Consider the following 20,487-nt stretch of genomic DNA (forward strand, 5'->3'; position numbering starts at 1 on the left):
GCCACCAAGACTTGGTCAAGCTTGAGAGGGACGACTTAACAGTTGCAAACTCAAATCTGCTCTTCAGCTGTAGAGCAAGAGACAGTGATGTGTTACATGTGGGAATTTTGTCCACAGTGAAGACTACCAGGAATGGTATGGCTCAACTGGGATGCGATTCACGCTTGATCTCTTGAGGGGTGGTTTACAGAAGAAATGTTAATGATAATGGTAATGGTTTTATTTCATTTGAACATGCATCAGATTACAATTGAGTGCATCACATAATCAGTTCACAGTTCCACATGTCCAAAAGGAGTAGGAAGAAGCAAAGCTTATTAAATTCTACCCCTCCATCTGGTACTTTTACAATCAGTAACTGTTACGTTTGTTCACTTCCTGCTTTCCATAATACAGTTTAAGTTTTTTTGTGTTTTTTTTAATAATGCACCTCCTATCGAAGTACAAGGTGATATGACCATACAATGACAATAAATTAATCAATTAATCAATTCCAAAATGCCAAAAATGTGAACACAAAACAAGCTGTTTTACAATTATAGCTTGACATGCTAGAGAAGATGAAGTAAGGTGTCTGTGTTGATCTCGCTGACACACCAAGTCTTTGGGAAGGGGAACTCTTCAAGTAATCTCATTTAGCCCTTTCATTTTTAATTTATGAGCATTTACAAATGTTTTGTGTTCACATTTTTGAGCGTCAACCGCTGATGTCATCATAATAACAAGCGACGTAACACAGTTTTTTTTTTTTAATAATGCACCTCATACCGAAGTACAAGGTGATATGACCATACAATGACAAGTGTCAATATAGTGATATATATAGCATATCATGACTGGTTCAAGACTCTTCATCCTTGTATTTAGCAAACATACCACATTCCACATACTGAAATGCTATGGCTTTTTAACGTAGTCCTAGCATATAAGTGTTTCAAATTGAGTTCTTCCCTGAGATCATATTTCTCCTCTCTTGTACAGAAGTATTGGATGACATTTTTAGGTAAGAAATGGTCCTCCTATTATAATTCAACTTTAGCTACTGAGTTCTGAATCAGAGCACATGGACACGGTTGATTTTCTGGAAGATGTTTCACCTCACATTCAGACCCAATGTCCAATAGCTGTGATATAACATGCACTGCACAAATTTACACACACTTTTTATTATTGAAATCATGTTTGACTTTGTGGATAAAAACATATTGTTCCTGAAATGATCATGAAAGTGGCTCAAACTTACACCGCCAGCACTTAGCAAAGGCTCCTGCATGTGTGTGTTACCTGAGGCGTAGCTTACATTCTCAGAGCAGGAAACGAGAGAGATATCATGCCGCTTGCAACACATTCAAAAGCGAGCACCCTCGAGGGAACCACGTAACCGGTGCAAACAGTCCCTTTAAATCTAGAATGTGACTAAATGTCTGAAGAGCGCACATTTCATTTATTGAATGATTATTTATTGAAGAGTTTGCATTCAAAATTGTCCACCTGTCATTCAACGGTGATGGTGGGTCCTGCAGCCAAAACTGGTTCAAAGCCGCTGAACTAAACAATGCAAATCATCTCAAGGGACAATGGACATATGATACTTTCAATAGCAGCTGTACACTGACTGCTCTGAAGTATATCCAAGCTTCATTTCAAGTATTATCCCTTTAAAATATGTACTGTAAATATGGTTGAGGTGTTTACTCATTTTTGTGAAATACTGTATGCACATACCACCCTCGACCATCTCTGTGTAGAGTTTGCATGTTCACCCCGTGCATGCGTGGGTTTTCTCCGGGTACTCCGGTTTCCTCCCACATTCCAAAAACATGCTAGGTTAATTGGCGATTCCAAATTGTCCATAGGTATGAATGTGAGTGTGAATGGTTGTTTGTCTATATAGATAGATAGATAGATAGACTCCCTTTATTGTCATTGCACAAAAACACAGTAGTGAAATTGCCAACGAAATGTCGTTGCCTGGCTCCCATATAATAACAGACACAAAAGATAAGTAATAATAAATAATAATAATAATAATAATAATGTGGAGAATAAATAGATAGAACAGACACCAAATATGAACAACATAATGTGTGCCCTGTGATTGGCTGGCGACCAGTCCAGGGTGTACCCCGCCTCTCGCCCCAAGACAGCTGGGATCGGCTCCAGCACCCCCCGTGACCCTCATGTGGAAAAAGCGGTAGAAAATGAATGAATGAATGTATGCACATATGCCTATTAATGCCTGTTAATTTCATATATTATTTATTCATTAAGTGTATCATTAGGCTTTGTGTGTTTTCCTGCATATCTTAAAAGGCATTTAGTTACAGTGTGTTGTGTCTGCTGCAATTTTTACACATTTCATACAAATTAATACAACAGAAGTCGTTTTGAAAAGGCTGCACTGTGAATTCTGTTGTTCACAAGTTGAAGACACTCTATGTGAAAAGTGCTTGTAGATTGTAAATTTGCATTTATATTCCAACACATTGCATGTGGTTTAGCCTAACTTTCTACTGAGCACAACATATAGTGTGAGAGACGATGACATGTCAGCATCTCTGTCATTGTGAACAAGGACTTGGGGAGTGCAATGCAGGCACCCATTTGATTAGACGCAGTTGACATGTGCATTTGAGCTCTTTAAGGAACAAATTCGATTTAGAAAGTGATTATGATTTGCCAAAATGTCAGAGGATTCAGACATAATTTTTGGGGAATAGTTGAATTTGTAAGAGCTGGTGTGGTGGCAACATAGCGAAATCCCGCACATATTAATGAATTCATTCATTCATTTTCTACCGCTTTTCCTCACAAGGGCCGCGGGGGTGCTGGAGCCTATCCCAGCTGTCTTGGGGCGAGAGGCGGGGTACACCCTGGACTGGTCGCCAGCCAATCACAGGACACATATAGACAAACAACCATTCACACTCACATTCATACCTATGGACCATTTGGAGTCGCCAATTAACCTAGCATGTTTTTGGAATGTGGGAGGAAACCGGAGTACCCGGAGAAAACCCACGCAGGCACGGGGGGGGGGCACAATTAGGCATCATGATTGAGTGCAAAAAGGTTCCTCACTAATTCAGTGTGGAAGTGGTAAATTTTGGCTCTTTAATTTGTACTTCTCCACTTCGTTTGAAGCACTTTCTTAAAATTATATTAAGCAAACTGGAGACGCTAACTAGTTTGATAGAAATTTCAAGTCCGTCATTTACTAGATACTGTAGCCGTACTCAGAAATAAAATTAACTTTTCACCTGAGTTTTGTCCAATTCCGGCTAGGAATTGTATGTCATAAATACATCAAGCTGTGCTTTGATTATTTCCAGATGAAGACAGACTGCTAAATGCATTTTTATATAATCTGCTTGGTCCTGTGGCAGCTATTTACATCTTAATCCTGCTTGTGCTATACTGCAGCACACAGACAGAAACGGTTCAACAAGAGTTCAGAAGAAGCTGGAACACTTCCTGGTTGTTGTTCCAATCGTACTGTAATCATGAATAAAAATCTTCAGCAAGTACATTAGTTGATGAGACAGAATCCCGTGGCTGTAAGCAAACAGCGGAGCCATGTCACCGCACCCCGTGAGTATATATATAGCATGATGAAATGGCTTAGTGTGTCTGTTGCACACTCTTGTGAATGCAAGAAAAATGTTCTTGTACATTATCTGTGTATATGCACATGTATGAGGGGTGATGAGGTTTATGTGTGTGTGTAGGAAAACGCGAGCGAGCGGGAGAAGGCGGGGTGAGCGAGGAGAAGCATGACCTACATTTGGCAAAGCTCATCGTATGAGCATGAAACTGCCTAACATCACCCCAGAGCTCCTCAGCCCGGCGCCACGCGATTGGCTGCTCTCAGCTCTAGCCTGACAACAGCACTGGCATCACCCAGGGGGAGTGTGTTGGTGGGGGGGGGGGTGTTGAGAAAGACGAGACTATGGGCACATACATTATATTTTAAAAAGGGGAAAGTAAAATTGGATGGACACAAAAAAGGAGGTTGGGGTGCATTGTTTACATTCATTTCTAAACTGGGGGTGAAAATGCTCAGATGGGATTATGGTCAAGGTTATGTTATGTTTTCGGGGAAAAAAATGACACATCTCTGTAATTTGTGTTGTTGTTGGGTGGTTCTTTAAATAACTTAACTGTTATTTGATTTTCATGCAGCTTTTTTATAGCATTTATCTCTGTTGGAGGGCGTGTCTTAGAACATAATGTAGATGCTGACTTTGGTGTCATCAATTGTCATGAAAATAGTGCCAATTTGTAGCACAACACCTCTGCATCTGGCAACCACAGGTGAGCACATGCGCAAATTCACACAAATTCCCCGCTTTGACAATGTGCCTCCGTCTTTCTCTTTCCCAGAGATCCCCAGGCACAAGGCATTGTGGGATTCTCTCTGGCACGGCTCTGGCTCTTCACAGCTTTAATCTTTAAGTTGTTTCCATAGAAACGATATGTTCACTCACTTCTTAACTGTCAGATGGCTTCTAAAGCAAGATAGAAGAATGTCCTCAGTGAACACCACCACTCCACCCATACGGTAATAAAGAGAACATTTTCGTCACTACAGATGCATTGATCCATTGATTATAAATAATGACGGGTCTTGAGGATGCGGCACACACTGCTTAAATTATTAATGTCCTTATTGCTGGAGTCTGAATTATTTTACAGTCATGATCACAGCCATAGGTTCGTATTACCGAGGTTGTCGAGTGCACTTGGAGCCCAGTTAGGGTTATTTAAGGTAGCCACAAAGAGAGGTATAAAGTACTGGTGTTTCCTCAGTCACCTTAGAAGATCCCACCCCTCCCTCTGCACTGGATCCTCTCATGTACGGAGATCACTGACATCAAAAGTGTCATCTTTTAATTAGAAAGTCTGTATAACTCATTGAAAAACAACTGGTAGGACTTTGAAATAGTGTATAGACACACAATGGCCAACAGTAGAAGTCTTCCCCCAAACACACACACACAGCAGGATATCACCAGTTTGCTGCATATGTTCTGGTTTCCATGGAGACACAGTTAAAAATAACATGGGCGATGGCTTGTCTTGTTCCATTCTAACAACATGGCTGATGCATTCTCAAACACACACACAATAATAACGGTTATACAGCAATTTAACCCCCATTGTCGTATTATTGGCTTATCTTAAAGGGATACTTCGAATTTTTACATGAAGTTGTATGACGCCCCCATAAGCAGTGGAGTCCGTCAACAGCGACGTGTCTGAGCTGAGTTCTGGTCGGATTTCGGTGGTGAGGAAAGTAGTTCCAGCTAGTTGCTGGGGACAGTTAAGTAAAGAGTTTGGCTTCTCAAAACAATATGCGTTCAAAAGCGTAATACATTTGCATCACAAAACTGCCTACTAGAAAAAAATCAGATCTCACAAATCGCTGTTCGTTTATTTTTTATCACTTGGTAAATATGCACCTCACATTATATGTCTATGGAGTGCTGTTGGCACTTTTTGTAGTTTTCATAAGGCTCTATAGGTTGAATATGTGTTTACATGACATGCATTCTTCTAGTTTTTTTTAGCAGTTTTTATATGGTAATGGTAATGGTTTTATTTCATTTGAACATGCATCAGATTACAATTGAATGCATCACATAATCAGTTCACAGTTCCACATGTCCAAAAGAAGTAGGAAGAAGCAAAGCTTATTAAATCATACCCCTCCATTTGGTACTTTTACAATCAGTAACTGTTACATTTGTTCACTTCCTGCTTTCCATAATACAGTTTAAGTTGTTTTTTTTTTTTAATAATGCACCTTGTACCGAAGTAAAATATCAACTAAATATAACGGTGATAAAATATCAACTAAATGTCTTACTTTTCTTTTCTGCACATTGGAAATTTTAGTTACCTGAAGTATGAATATTAACTTTTTGAGAAACTATATTTATATAAGAAAAAAGAAAAATGCATGTAAACAAGTCAGTCTATTGTAGTGCTTGACACGTAATATTTAGTTTCTTAAGCAGTATTTGATGAAGTTTTTTTTTTTTGTTTTTTGGGTTTTTTTTTTTAATAATGCACCTCGTTCAGAAGTACAAGGTGATATGACCATCCAATGACATAATGGGTACCATAGTAAGTGTCAATATAGTGATATATATAGCACATCATGACTGGTTCAAGACTCTTCATCCTTGTATTTAGCAAACATCAACTGCTTGTATTGTTTCTTGAATTGGCTCATCGTTGTGCATTGTTTGAGGTCCTTACTCAATCCATTCCATAGTTTGATTCCACATACTGAAATGCTATGGCTTTTTAACGTAGTCCTAGCATATAAGTGTTTCAAATGTAGTTCTTCCCTGAGATCATATTTCTCCTCTCTTGTAGAGAAGTATTGGATGACATTTTTAGGTAATTGGTTGTTTTTAGCCTTATATATGTTTAGAACACACAGAAAAGAAAAAGACATATGTATTCATCTCTCACATAAGGATTTTAGATTCCAAAAAAAGTGCAGCTTTTCTTTCAAACGTTGTGCATGTGTGAGAGATAAGCAGAGGCACAGAACAAATTAGAGTGTGCAGCAAAACCAGGCTGATGAGGAAGCCTGCATCCAAACTGTTCATCCAACAGAAGTAGCCTTGGTCAAGTAGAATGGAACTGAATAGATTAGAATAATTTTCCCTCTCTAGTTTACATAGAGCTAATATACTCAGCCTCTTTAGGAACAATGTTGTAATATTGATGAGGCCTGGGGAAACACAGAAGCCTCAAAAAGGTTGAAAATGGAGGAGATGTCACACAACAACATGAGATGTTGAAACATTTATTCCCATTTATTATGCCGCACCTCTCAGAAACTCTAGAGGGACATTTGCCATTTTTTTTGTTGTAGTGTTAAGTAAATATTTTTCTTGCTAGATCATTTGTTTTGCTGTGTTTTTATTTTATTTCTATAATGTGCAGTGAAGAAAAAAATGATCCATTGGGCAGCTGTGCTTTTTGCATATTTTATATAGCTTTTTGGTCTGTGTCATAAAAATTGTCTCAGGAACATCAAGTTCTTGATCCATTCATGTGTTCGCATTATAATACATACATATAATGGCCGATTAAATAAAACATTCAACCAATCCAGTAGACTGAAGGCTTCGTTATGTTGGTAAGCAATGCAGACTGTCTGACATGCACCATATTTCATATATCATATTTCTGAGAAATACGCCAAATGGCGAAAAATGGCGATTTTGGCAAAAACTATAACCAAACCCAATCATACGTAAAGTGGGGCTTTTGGAAAATGCATTTTGTTGATATTTCCCCTGGTTGGGCGTGCGTGCTGTGACGCAACAGTGCTAAAAATAAAGCCTTTGCTGGACGCTGTGACTCACCCCTGCTAACCACTACAGACAAGCCATAAACATGAATATAAATGAGCGTTTCAATCACACACACACTTGTTACGACATAAATGACTTGCAGGTCAGCGGGTGAGCGTCAGGGATGTGGAAGAGGGCGAGGGCAAGAGGTGTGCAGCACAAAGACAGAATGGGAAGAGAGGATTACAAACACAGGGGCATTATGAATATGGATGCAGAGATGCGAATGGCTTGATGAATTTGAAATTAATGAGCTATCAAACAGAAGAAAAGGGATAAATAGTATTCCTTAAGTGTTATTAATTGTATGGATAATTGTAAACTTAACTTGTTGGTCTTCACAGTGCCCTTCTAGTGATATATATATATCTTTTTGATTTCACAATTCTGATGATGTTGATGATGCATATGGTCAATTAGTATGTGTGATTGTGTGCGTCTCTTTCGTAGCAATGGCATAGAACTCAAATCTCCTCAAGAACCACAAAGTATACTTAAAGTATACTTAAAATCACTGACTGCCAGAGTTCCAGATTACAGCAGATTACAGAGCAGCATTCCTCATACACGCTTTCTTTGTGCTTCTAAGAGATGTTGCCTACTTTTTTTTTTTTTTTACCGCTTGCAGATGTTGACTTCATGTACTTAATTTCTTAGATCACTGAGATCAAAATACGAAAATGTGAATACGATTCATACAAAGTCTTGCATAGACTTCAGTCAGCAATAGAAACATGTGATACACTTTCGCAGCATGTGGTGGATTAATGCATTAATACTTAGGAGCTGACTGCCCCCCCACCCCCCTACCCCTCTCTACCACATATTACTGCATCATGAGATTACGGTCAGGGACAGGCCATGCCCAGGCAGGACCCTACCATGTCACTGTTAGGATGGGGGCGTGATTCACAGAACTGATCAAATCGAGAAGCGTTTGTGATTAAACATTTATTTTGAGTTCCGAGTATTTTCCAGCAAAACCCAAACGACAATTGTAGTTAAACACGGGACAAAGCAGGGATATTTTCATATATGTTTGGGCCAGTTGAGAGGAGAGTGGGGAGAGCAAATGGGAGGGAGAGGAGGCGGAGGGAGGAGGTTCTATGCCTGCAAATGTTGCTCGTCTAAATGTTGGCTTTGCAAAAGAATATTTTAGCTGCATTAGTGAGGGTGACTTCAGGGCTTGGACGAGATGAAAAGATGAGAGGCAATGAAAGACAGAAAAGGAGGGAAAAAGAGGGACGTGTGAACAGCTGCTAGTCATGGCTTTGGCTTGTCTAGGATTTGCCTGTGTCCCGGTCCAATCCAAAGGTACTTTCTATAACATTAATACTGCGTTATTCAATAACCTGTTTAGTTATGTCATTCAAAGTACTGACTAGAATACGTTTGTCATTACAGTAAATTACATTCCAAAACTATCATTGAATGGCGAAAATATGTGAGTAATTGAGATGCCTATAAAAATGCATGTTTTGGATAAATGGTTTGGTGGCACGGTGGTCGAGTGGTTAGCGCGCAGACCTCACAGCTAGGACACCAGGGTTCAATTCCACCCTCGGCCATCTCTGAGTTTGCATGATCTCCCCGTGCATGCGTGGGTTTTCTCCGGGTACTCCGGTTTCCTCCCACATTCCAAAAACATGCTAGGTTAATTGGTGACTCCAAATTGTCCATAGGTATGAATGTGAGTGTGAATGGTTGTTTGTCTATATGTGCCCTTACAAACATGTACGTATACAACAATTACATCTGAGCAACGCATTCATTTGAGTGCTGCAATGACGTCAGCCTCCCTCTGTCATATTGCTGTATTGCCATTTTGTGTACCAAGTGTTTTTTAATGCAAAGAAAAACATTCCTGCAACAGGCGCAACAGGCAAACAGGCAACAATCACAACAAAAACTCCAGTGCTGAGTTAAGCTGTGATTAGTCCACAGTGACCAGTGTGTTTTTCCTCTGCACAACTGACCTGTTCATTTCTTTTATAACAGCAGTTTATGGCAAGATTCTGCATTTAATTCTATAGAGTGTGCTGTGCCTGACCCAGATACACGCTAATACGTGCTCGCTCGCTGGCTACTACTCACTCAGTTGTTTGTCTCAGTGCTTGGATGGACTTTTGATTTTGTGTTTCCATATTATTTGATTGATTTATTTGATTGTCACGTCAACATCTTGTCTTTTGACCATGTTACTGGCCCGTGTTCCAAAATAAGCACACAGACAGGTCCTACAATGCAGTAATAATGTCTGTCTCTTATTCCAGCCGTGTCAAACTTGGATACAGAGAGCAAGCTGTCAGTTCATTATCAGGCCCCATGGCACCAACAACACAACGTGTTCCATCCGTGTACCCGACCACCATGTCTGGAGGAGCTGCACAAAAACGCTCAGCTCAGTCTCAGAGCCCTGCACAGAGGTGATAACACCTGATGCTCTCCGACTACACCTCACGTTGTGTACATTTGGTAGCATATGAATTCATGTGTTTGGGTTTGCTATTTTCAGACGAAAAACTGAGCCAGCGGTCCACAAGTCAGGAGAGGAACAAGGTGACCATTGCTATCTCAGCCGTACCCCCACTTCCCACCTTCCCCTCACCACACACCATCCGCCGGCAGCAGAGAAGTTGGCTGGCGCGAGCGGTAAGCACAACACGCTTTTATTACACTACTTTCTCGAATACAACATAATCAGTCATGCAACAAACTGACAGAATAACTTTTTTTTTTGGTGTTGCCATGCAGCAAGAGAGAGAAGAAAGAGAGCGAGAGTTGGACTATCAACCCAGGAAGGTAAAACAAAGTTCATTCTATCTCCATTACAAAATGTACAAATGTCATTTGACTTTAAAAGCTATTGTAACTGTTTAGTTTATTGTGAACATGCTTAACAGTTACAGTTACTCCTGAATATGAGTAATTGAGATGCCCACAAAAATGCATGTTTTGGACACACGGCACATTATCAGTGAAGAATAAAAACATAAAACAAATAAATGTTTTGTAGTGTAGTACAGTTGTACAAAGTAATACAGTGTATTGTCACATATTTAAAAATGACTGACTTAGGATGAACCAGATGTTTCTACTGAAAAACACTAGTGAATTTCAAATAAAAAAATACTTTCGAAAAATATATTTTTTTAAATCAAAAATCCGCAAATTTGCTGAGCCGTAAATGCTCATTTTATAATATGCAGGGATCCACTGTACACAATATCTCACTGGTATCGGGTATCAACACTACTAAACATTAAGCCATATCATGAAATACACTTGTCACAAATTGTAAAGCACATTTTTTACTTGTAAGAAACTAGCTAACTTACAGTGAAGAAAATAAGTATTTGAACACCCTGCTATTTTGCTATTTCTCCCACTTAGAAATCATGGAGGGGTCTGAAATTTTCATCGTAGGTGCATGTCCACTGTGAGAGAGATAAACTAAAAAGAAAAATCCAGAAATCACAATGCATGATTTTTTAACAATTTATTTGTGTGATACAGCTGCTAATAAGTATTTGAACACCTGAGAAAATGAATGTTAATATTTGGTACAGTAGCCTTTGTTTGCTATTACAGAGGTCAAACGTTTCCTGTAGTTTTTCACCAGGTTTGCACACACTGCAGGAGGGATCTTGGCCCACTCCTCCACACAGATCTTCTCTAGATCAGTCAGGTTTCTGGGCTGTCGCTGAGAAACACGGAGTTTGAGCTCCCTCCAAAGATTTTCGATTGGGTTCAGGTCTGGAGACTGGCTGGGCCATGCTAGAACCTTGATATGCTTCTTACGGAGCCACTCCTTGGTTTTCCTGGCTGTGTGCTTCGGGTCGTTGTCGTGTTGGAAGACCCAGCCACGACCCATCTTCAATGCTCTGACAGAGGGAAGGAGGTTGTTCCCCAAAATCTCACAATACACGGCCCCAGTCATCCTCTCTTTAATGCAGTGCACTCGTCCTGTCCCATGTGCAGAAAAACACCCCCAAAGCATGATGCTACCACCCCCATGCTTCACAGTAGGGATGGTGTTCTTCGGATTGTACTCTTCATTCTTCTTCCTCCAAACACGCTTATTGGAATTATGACCAAAAAGTTCTATTTTGGTCTCATCTGACCATAAAACTTTCTCCCATGACTCCTCTGTATCATCCAAATGGTCATATGCAAACTTAAGACGGGCCTTGACATGTGCTGGTTTAAGCAGGGGAACCTTTCGTGCCATGCATGATTTCACATCATGACGTCTTAGTGTATTACCTACAGTAACCTTGGAAACGGTGGTCCCAGCTCTTTTCAGGTCATTGACCAAGTCCTGTCGTGTAGTTCTGGGCTGATTCCTCACCTTTCTTAGAATCATTGAGACCCCACGAGGTGATATCTTGCATGGGGCTCCACTCCGATTGAGATTGACCGTCATGTTTAGCTTCTTCCATTTTCTAATGATAGCTCCAACAGTGGACCTTTTTTCACCAAGCTGCTTGGTAATTGCTCCGTAGCCCTTTCCAGCCTTGTGGAGGTGTACAATTTTGTCTCTGGTGTCTTTGGACAGCTCTTTGGTCTTCGCCATGTTACAAGTTAAAGTCTTACTGATTGTATGGGGTGGACAGGTGTCTTTATGCAGCTAACGACCTCAAACAGGTGCATCTGATTCAGGATGATACATGGAGTGCAGGTGGACTTCTAATGGGCAGACTAACAGGTCTTTCAGGGTCAGAATTCTAGATGATACACAGGTGTTCAAATACTTATTTGCAGCTGTATCACACAAATAAATTGTTAAAAAATCATGCATTGTGATTTCTGGATTTTTCTTTTTAGTTTATCTCTCTCACAGTGGACATGCACCTACGATGAAAATTTCAGACCCCTCCATGATTTCTAAGTGGGAGAAATAGCAAAATAGCAGGGTGTTCAAATACTTATTTTCTTCACTGTATCTAATGGGATGCCAGCATCTTCAACAAACTGTAATGCCTGTGCTTGTCATTAAAGAAGATGTAGTCACCCATGCAATTCCAACTGCATATGTAGATATTTTTTATGATACTCTTGTTTTCTTTAGGCAGACATGGGGCAAACAGTGCTCTTAGTTTGATCGGATATATGTTCAATGTGTGTGGAGATGTGCGTGTATTCATGGCTAAGACGAACCAGGTTAAAAACAGTTACAGTTACTCCTGAATATGAGTAGGAAAAAGCTCATCTCATTTAAATCCAACTTATTCCCAAAGGACCATTTTCTAATAAGGAAAGACAATAATAAGATTTTGTATTTGAGGAATGGTTGTAACCTTTATTATTTCTGTCTCCATCTTAAGGAGAAGACAGTGAGAGAAACAGAAATCCAGACGGTTCAGAAAAAAGTAAGGACACTCGCTCACAAGCTTGGACATGGACTGGTCGCCAGCCAATCACAGGGCACATATAGACAAACAACCATTCACACTCACATTCATACCTATGGACAATTTGGAGTCGCCAATTAACCTAGCATGTTTTTGGAATGTGGGAGGAAACCGGAGTACCCGGAGAGAACATGCAAACTCCACACTGAGATGCCCGAGGTTGGAATCAAACTCCAAAAAAGTATTCATTCATTCATTCATTAATGATCGCTGTTCCGTGTTTGACTATGACCCATTATTAGTCAGTAATGTTACATTGAAGAGACATTACCTTAGATTACATTACCTTAACACTGCAGGAAGTCAGCCATGGCATGTCTGACATGACATGGTTTTTGGCTTCTTACTTTGTCTTTCTTCCATACTTGAATTGAAATCCTTTCTTAAGTTTAGAATGAAAGCTTGGCATGATAATCAGTGTTGGACGTAGAATGTAGGAATCTAAATAAAAACAAGCCCAGGAGAATTGGAATGTTAGTCTCAGTTCTAATCGATGAGTCCCAGACACGATGCCCAGCTCTATTTAACATCTTCAAAATTCATTTTTAACACCATTAGAGCCCTCTAGACATTTTACAACACCCCTGTAGTTTTAGTCTTTCATATTATCCAATAGATTAGAGATAATAAATTAATTAGGCAAAATCTAGGCAAAAATATATATAAAATTTGCTTAAATATACATAATTTTGACTTTGGCCGTATTCAGCCATGAAACAGCAGGATGTATATCATTTGTGTAGTATATATTTTTTTAAAACCGTGGTTGTGAAGCTCCAAAATGCGGCGATGATGAAGTTGTACTAATGAGTCTGATTGTTGTAAATGTTATCTGCACCTGTAGGAGAGACCAGGGAGAGAAGCGGATGTTCAGATGATTCAGAAAAAGGTAAGAAAGATGCTTAAAAGATGCACTGAACGTTAGGCATGGGTATTTTTTGAAGGATAAAGAAACTAAATAAGGATTTCAGCAAAAAATGAAGAATATATACTAGGGCTGCAATATTATACAATATAACAAACAGCCAATAAAAAACAACAACAACATGACAGTGAGTTTTTTTTTGTAATTGAGGAACTGGAATTATTTCAATAATCGTTTAATGCATTAATGCCCTAATATATATCTAAAATAAAGTGGGACAAATTTTAATTGTATAATCTTATTCAATAAAATATTTTGTTGAGCTGTTACTAGAGAAAGAAAAAAAACACTTTTTAATGAATCATTGTATATGTATCATCATTCATGTCATATGTTGTCTTTTCTTTTGCTGCACCATTTATTTATAGTTTGAGTGCTTTTACTCGCTCCATCCTATTGAGGGATGCATCTTCATTCCATGGATTAGAAAGGTATTGACATCTGTGGTGTGTTTAGTTTATCTCATCTTTACTTTCTTTCTGTCTGTTACTGTTTCTGTTGGCTTCCCTTATTTGTAGCAGCACAAGCTGCTTTCATTTTTGTTCCTCATTAGATACAAATATATGACCCTAAGTGATGCTCCTGTGGATAGATTGTATGTAATTACACTTTGACTTGTTAGAACAATTACTGTCTATTTTAATACTGCATGTTGTGGTTATCTTTTTCTTCGAGGCTACCTCAACGGGTGAAGGTGATGATGATGATGAGGTCACAGCAGGTCATAGAGTAAAGGCCTTAGCACCCGAGGCCCCCTCCACCCAGGACAAAGAGACAAACTGGTCCAAGGAAAATGTGCCACCCTCGGATCAGAAGACAACCTCGGATGATTCTAATGCCGTGTCCTCCTGTATCATCCCCATTAATGTCACAGGTCAGGCTTTGTGAAGACTGCTGATTGGACAGAAAATTGCAATTGGTGCATTATTGTGTTTATTTCAGGAGTTGGATTTGACAGGGAGGCAAGTGCACGCTGCTCTCTTGTCCATTCCCAGTCAGTACTTCAGAGAAGACGGAAGCTGCGGAGGAGGAAGACCATCACTGGAATACCCAAACGAGTACAACAGGACATGGGTACACTGGCTCATGTTGTTCTGTTATGTGTCTTTATTTCGTAAACGTAGAACACTTAAATAATCATACTAATAACTAATAACTCCAGTAAACACCTTTGATTGTGACATTTTGGATGCAATTCATTATATTGTGGAATATACATACAGACAAGTATCTGAATTGTCTGTTAAATCCATAGCAAAATCCCAATCCCATCTATGGCAAAAAGGGACCATTGGAGTTTTGATTTCTGTTTACATGTGCATATGGTGTTACAGGGCTGCACGGCGGTTGAGTGCTTAGCGCACAGACCTCACAGCTAGGAGACCAGGGTTCAATTCCACCCTTGGCCATCTCTGTGTGGAGTTTGCATGTTCTCCCCGTGCATGCGTGGGTTTTCTCCGGGTACTCCGGTTTCCTCCCACATTCCAAAAACATGTTTGTCTCCAAGCACGCATTAGTAGCTGTTTAAGGAAAGGATCTCTGACTGTTTTTGCAGCAGGTCCTTTAAAACCGTAGAGTGCACCTGTCATATGGAGCAGGGGTGTCCAAAGTGTGGCCCACGGGCAATTTGTGGCCCGTGCCTTGTTTATTATTGGGCAGCAGGCACATTGTAAAAATAAAAAGAAACAGTAAAAAAGTCGGGCTGCATGGCAGTCGAGTGGTTAGCGTGCAGACCTCACAGCGAGTTCAATCCCACCCTCGACCATCTCTGTGTGGAGTTTGCATGTGTGGGTTTTTTCCGGGTACTCCGGTTTCCTCCCACATTCCAAAAACATGCTAGGTTAATTGGCGACTCCAAATTGTCCATAGGTATGAATGTGAGTGTGAATGGTTGTTTGTCTATATGTGCCCGGTGATTGGCTGGCGACCAGTCCAGGGTGTACCCCGCCTCTTGCCTGAAGACAGCTGAGATAGGCTCCAGCAACCCCCGCAACGCTTGTGAGGAAAAGCGGTAGAAAATGAATGAATGAATGAATATGGTGTTACAATACAACGTACAATTCTAATGTACATTGTACTATATTTTAGCATTCAGTAAAAAAGGCAAAGTAAACATTACCAAATCGGCACACAGAGCATCTCCGATAAAGTAGAAAATGTCCAAGCAGAGTATTTTAATTGATTTTAACATGACATTACTGAGACTCAGCATGCTTTGTCATTTTACATTCAGACTCGGATGAATCACCAGTAGCAAGAGAGCGGACAGTAATTGTCCATGCCAATCAGCACCAACTCTCGCTGTGTCAGGAGGACTTCTCAATTAGTGGTCGCCTTCACCACACTCGAGACTCTGGCTGCCAAACAGATGATTTCCTCATAGCATGTAAGTTCCTTTGAATGTTTCTTCATGCTCATTCCTTCTCATTTGTTTATCAGGTGCAAAAATGACCTACCTACGAAAAGCAATTAGCTATAATTTATGTTAAACATCAGCTGGATGTAGTTTGCCTTATAGGTTATGACATGGTTTGTCTGGTATCAGGCCCAGTATTATAGGTTATCACATGGTTTGTCTGGTATCAGGCCAGGTATCATGCCCCCAAGTGTCAGTATCATACTCATACTGGCACGCGGGGGCATGATACTGGGCCTGATACCAGACAAACCATGTGATGATCTTATTATCACATACTATTTAATCATGAGCTTATTATCAACAGTCGTATCTTATCAATGTCTGACAATTAAAGTTCCATTAATCAAGTTTGGGTTTTTTTGGTGACTGGAGAAGCACTAGGCACTGAGCACTCGTGCGCTGTTCTCTGATTGGTTGTTTCACGGCCACGATACCAGAGCAGCGTGCTCTGAGTGGACAGCTACGGGGGCTGATACAGGACATGGTTAAACTCTACGTATATTTTATCAGTATCACTGCCCTGGGCTTTGACACAGTATCATTTCGGCCTTTTCCCGTATCATTCATGGGCGGGTTCTAGGGTACAGGGACAATTAATACTGTAGTATGTGATAATGAGACCTTCGGTCTCAGGCTGATACTGACACTTGGGGGCATGATAACTGGCCTGATACCAAACAAACCATGTGATAACCTATAAATATCATACAAACACACTCATTTTCAACTACATCCATCGCATGCAATGAAAATGTCATGGTCAGCAATTAAGTGAGGTAATGAATCTCTCTCTCTCTCTCTCTCTCCTCTTTCTCTCGCTCTCTCTCTCTGCTTCCTACTTCCTTCACTGCAGGTACTGCTGCTCCTTCCCGGAGACGCATCAGAGCTCAAAGAGGCCATCAGGGAATCCCGGCATCTCTGTCCCACTCAACAGGCAACATTTTCTCCCTCGGTGACCAGTCAGACTCCACATACCCAAGTGCTGCTTCCCACACGGTACGCTTGCGATCTCGCAGCCTCCCACGAGAAGGTGGACGCTTAATGGATAGTGATGAAGACGATGACGACGACAATTACGACGATGATGATGAGGATGAGGAATTGTCACCATATGAAGCGGAGGATTTTATTCCACCTGGACCAAGTCCAAGGATGAAGATGATGATGATGAAGGATGAAGAAGAAAGCACCGATGACCAGGCAGCTCCCGAGCCACTGCAATTAGGAAGCCTAAAAAGATTGCAGCGATCAGGGGAACGAGACAGAGGAGGAGGGAGCCCAGAGCATAGCTGGATGGAGAGAGGTCGTTCTCGTCTTCCCCGCAAAGCTGACATGGGCAGCTGTGAGATCTCATCAAGTTCAGATACTTTCAGTAGTCCTATTCATTCTGTTTCTACCACAGGAGTTCTGAGTAGCCATGTAGACCACAAAGAGGACCACCAGTCTTCCAGTGGTAATTGGAGCGGTTCCAGCTCTACCTGCCCATCCCAAACCTCTGAAACTATCCCACCACCTTCTTCCCCGCCACTTACAGGCTCGTCCCACTGTGACTCTGAACTATCGCTCAACACTGTGCCCAATGCCATTGATGAGGGATTTTCCCTTGACCCCGCGTACCATTCTGAGCTGAGACCACAGGGACCAGGCCATAGGTCAAGCTCCTTCACATCTTCAGCAACAGACCAGCTGGACGATGCAGGAGTTAGTACAGCCAGCGAGGGGGAATGGGCATATCCTCCAGAAAATGACCAGACGGACCCAGACCAATACCATGAACAGACGCAAGATTTATGTCAAAGCCAGGACTACCGATCTAAACGAGCTATGGAAGACCAAACGTGTTTCAGTGAAAAGTCCAACAACACGGAAAAAGACATTGGTTCTCGTTACTCATCTGATACCGGGAGTTCGTACCCAAACCCATCTGAACAATTTGAGAAGAGCAATCAGAGTTACGGACATTACATATATAACTATGCAGAGCAAGGCACTGATTGTGGTCAATCCAACATCATGGCAGCACATGTACCCCATGGACTTTATCCTTCAGTCTCATCCGACTACAGAAGAAGCACCATGACACTGGGTAGGCCCTGCCGTCCACTGAGGAAACCCAAACTTAAACCTCCTCCACCGAAGCGAACGTCCTCCTTAAGAGAGGCCAGTAGTAACGTTGATGTCGGAACAGACACACAAGCTGATCAAGACCAACCAAAAATGGTTACTGAACAAGACCTTACGTTGTCTTCCACAGATATAAAGTTGGAACTGGAACTTGGAGGCATTCCAGAACCGTTACAGACATCTTGTCTTGTGGCCGAGCCAATGGGAACATGGGTAATGGGGCTGGGAGATACTGTGGATATAGTAGAACCCATGTCATTCAGCTCTGCAGACACACACTCGTTTAAGGATGAAGGAGCTGTGCAATCGGACTATGCAGACTTGTGGCTTCATAATTCTGAAATGAAGTCCAGTAGTTGTGAGTACAAGTCCCTGTCTAATTCAAGCACAGCGACAGGCACAACCGTTATGGATTGTATCAAGTCACCAGACAGCTCTTCCTCCTCAACTGAAACCCAATCCCAGACTCTTTCCCAGTCTTCTGAAACAAGGACCTCTAGTCCACCTCGTCCACCGGGCGACTTCAAACTCGGGTCACCTGAGAAGTTGGCTGGCCTGGCTTCACCGTCTAGCGGTTATTCAAGTCAATCAGAAACACCGACGTCCACTTTGCCCTCAACTTCAGCAGCATTCTTCCCAGGACCACTGTCCCCTTCCACCGGGAAAAGAAAGCCCAAAGTGCCAGAGAGAAAGTCTTCTCTCTCTTCCCTGCAACAGTTTCCCAGAGATGGCACTTCTATTGCCTCTGGCTACAAGAGAGACCCAGACTTCCCACCTCCACCTTCTCAGCTTGACCTTAACATTCTTCATGGTGGCTACGTCAGACATACGCTATCACACAGAACGCAACACCTGCACACGCTTCACCACAACAAACACAGAGTAGCAAATGTTATTCCCACTGGAACAAAGATGTTGCCACCGGAGACATCAAATAGTAACCACCCCCCATGCCCAAATCCTACTGCTTTGATTCCAAGCTCTAATCTGTTGGCAATAACTCCATCAGCTCTACGTTCGGTGCAGCTCCATTCCGTGAGCAGATCTAGCGATATTGCAACCAGCACAGACCAGGAATTAGCAAGCGGAGCAGCGACTGTTACTAAACCCAAATGTCCTCATAGTGGTTCCACTCTGGCCCCGCCCCCAATCAACACAAGACCTCTCCCTCCTCGTAGACCTCCCCCGAGACCGCCGGCTCAGGACCACACCTTCTCCTCTGATCTCGCTCAACCCCCTCCTCCTGGACGACACCCTGATGGGCCTCCGTCTTATGAAAGTCTACTACTCAGACAAGACCGATATGGGCCTGGGACCTTCTGGTCAATGACAGCATTCAGGACCCGTATAGACCCGTTTTCAGAGCCGTCCGATGACAGTTCACCTTTGCATCGCCCTGTGCCACGTGCTCCCCATCCTTCCCCTGTGGATCTACACACACATATCCGCTCACACACAGAGTTCAGAGGTCTCACGCATTCAAATCGGGCACACACAGAGTTTCGAATTTTGGGAGAGCGCTCATTTTCCCAAGATGACGATGATGATGATGAGGAAGACGAGGAAGAAGAAGATCAAGTGAAAGAATCACAGAGGGCCACATGTCAAAGGGGGGGCATGCGATCAGATCACCCCCCACCTCCAGCATATGAATTCGCTGGAGGATCCCACCTGGACTCAGGGCCCTGGACTAGTCCAGTCAAAGTGCCTGGTACCACAGTGGAGACATCGCATCCTTACTTAATCAGCGATGCAAGGAAGGTAAGACAAGACATGCAGGAAGAAGACGAAGAGACATCAGGTGCTACCAGAAGTGCCCATCACCTGCTGCCACATGAGAACAAAGACGATTCCACCACTCCCGACACAGAAGACTACTTCAGTAAAGGTATGCTATGCTAGGTATTGAACAAGGCTTGACGGGTAGCACAACTCATTTGCAGTTGCATATACGTATACATGGTCAGGCAAAATGATCTGACACATTTGTAGGTTAAATAAAAGTAAAATAAAGTAAAAAGTATTTTCGAAAAGTAATGTTTTAAATATTAAATCAGTTCTGGTGGTGCAAGGTTGCCCGGTTGATTTTCGTTTCGATGCAGCTCCAGTAGCTCTGAAGTTGGTAACCCATAACAAGATGGTGTTTTGAGCTGGTACTGGATCATGTCTACCAAGATTGAAGTGCAAACGGAACGCTGGTTGTTTTGCAGTTACAGATTCGTTTGTTTT

The 20,487-nt window shown here is 41.7% G+C and overlaps 1 protein-coding gene across 3 annotated transcripts in view; it reads left to right on the forward strand.

Annotated features, from left to right (window-relative positions):
* The window catches only part of nhsb (Nance-Horan syndrome b (congenital cataracts and dental anomalies)), a 49,266-nt gene that overhangs the window by 26,557 nt on the left and 2,222 nt on the right, over positions 1-20,487 (forward strand). Inside the window, exons 1-11 of one of the 3 annotated variants that reach the window (XM_058088753.2) lie at positions 8,461-8,690; positions 9,650-9,802; positions 9,892-10,028; positions 10,131-10,178; positions 12,704-12,748; positions 13,635-13,679; positions 14,084-14,146; positions 14,391-14,589; positions 14,658-14,789; positions 15,949-16,101; positions 16,988-20,146. In XM_058088753.2, the coding sequence (XP_057944736.2) occupies positions 8,642-8,690; positions 9,650-9,802; positions 9,892-10,028; positions 10,131-10,178; positions 12,704-12,748; positions 13,635-13,679; positions 14,084-14,146; positions 14,391-14,589; positions 14,658-14,789; positions 15,949-16,101; positions 16,988-20,146 (4,183 nt within the window). In that variant the 5' untranslated portion in view covers positions 8,461-8,641. Of the gene's footprint in view, positions 1-8,460; positions 8,691-9,649; positions 9,803-9,891; positions 10,029-10,130; positions 10,179-12,703; positions 12,749-13,634; positions 13,680-14,083; positions 14,147-14,390; positions 14,590-14,657; positions 14,790-15,948; positions 16,102-16,987; positions 20,147-20,487 lie in introns of those variants that run through there. The other 2 variants (XM_058088750.2, XM_058088751.2) reach the window with 2 other exon arrangements.

Source organism: Doryrhamphus excisus, linkage group LG13 (assembly GCF_037039965.1).
Source record: "Doryrhamphus excisus strain RoL-2023G ecotype Guam linkage group LG13, RoL_Dexc_Guam_v1.1, whole genome shotgun sequence".
In the NCBI taxonomy this organism is placed as follows: Eukaryota; Metazoa; Chordata; class Actinopteri; order Syngnathiformes; family Syngnathidae; genus Doryrhamphus; species Doryrhamphus excisus.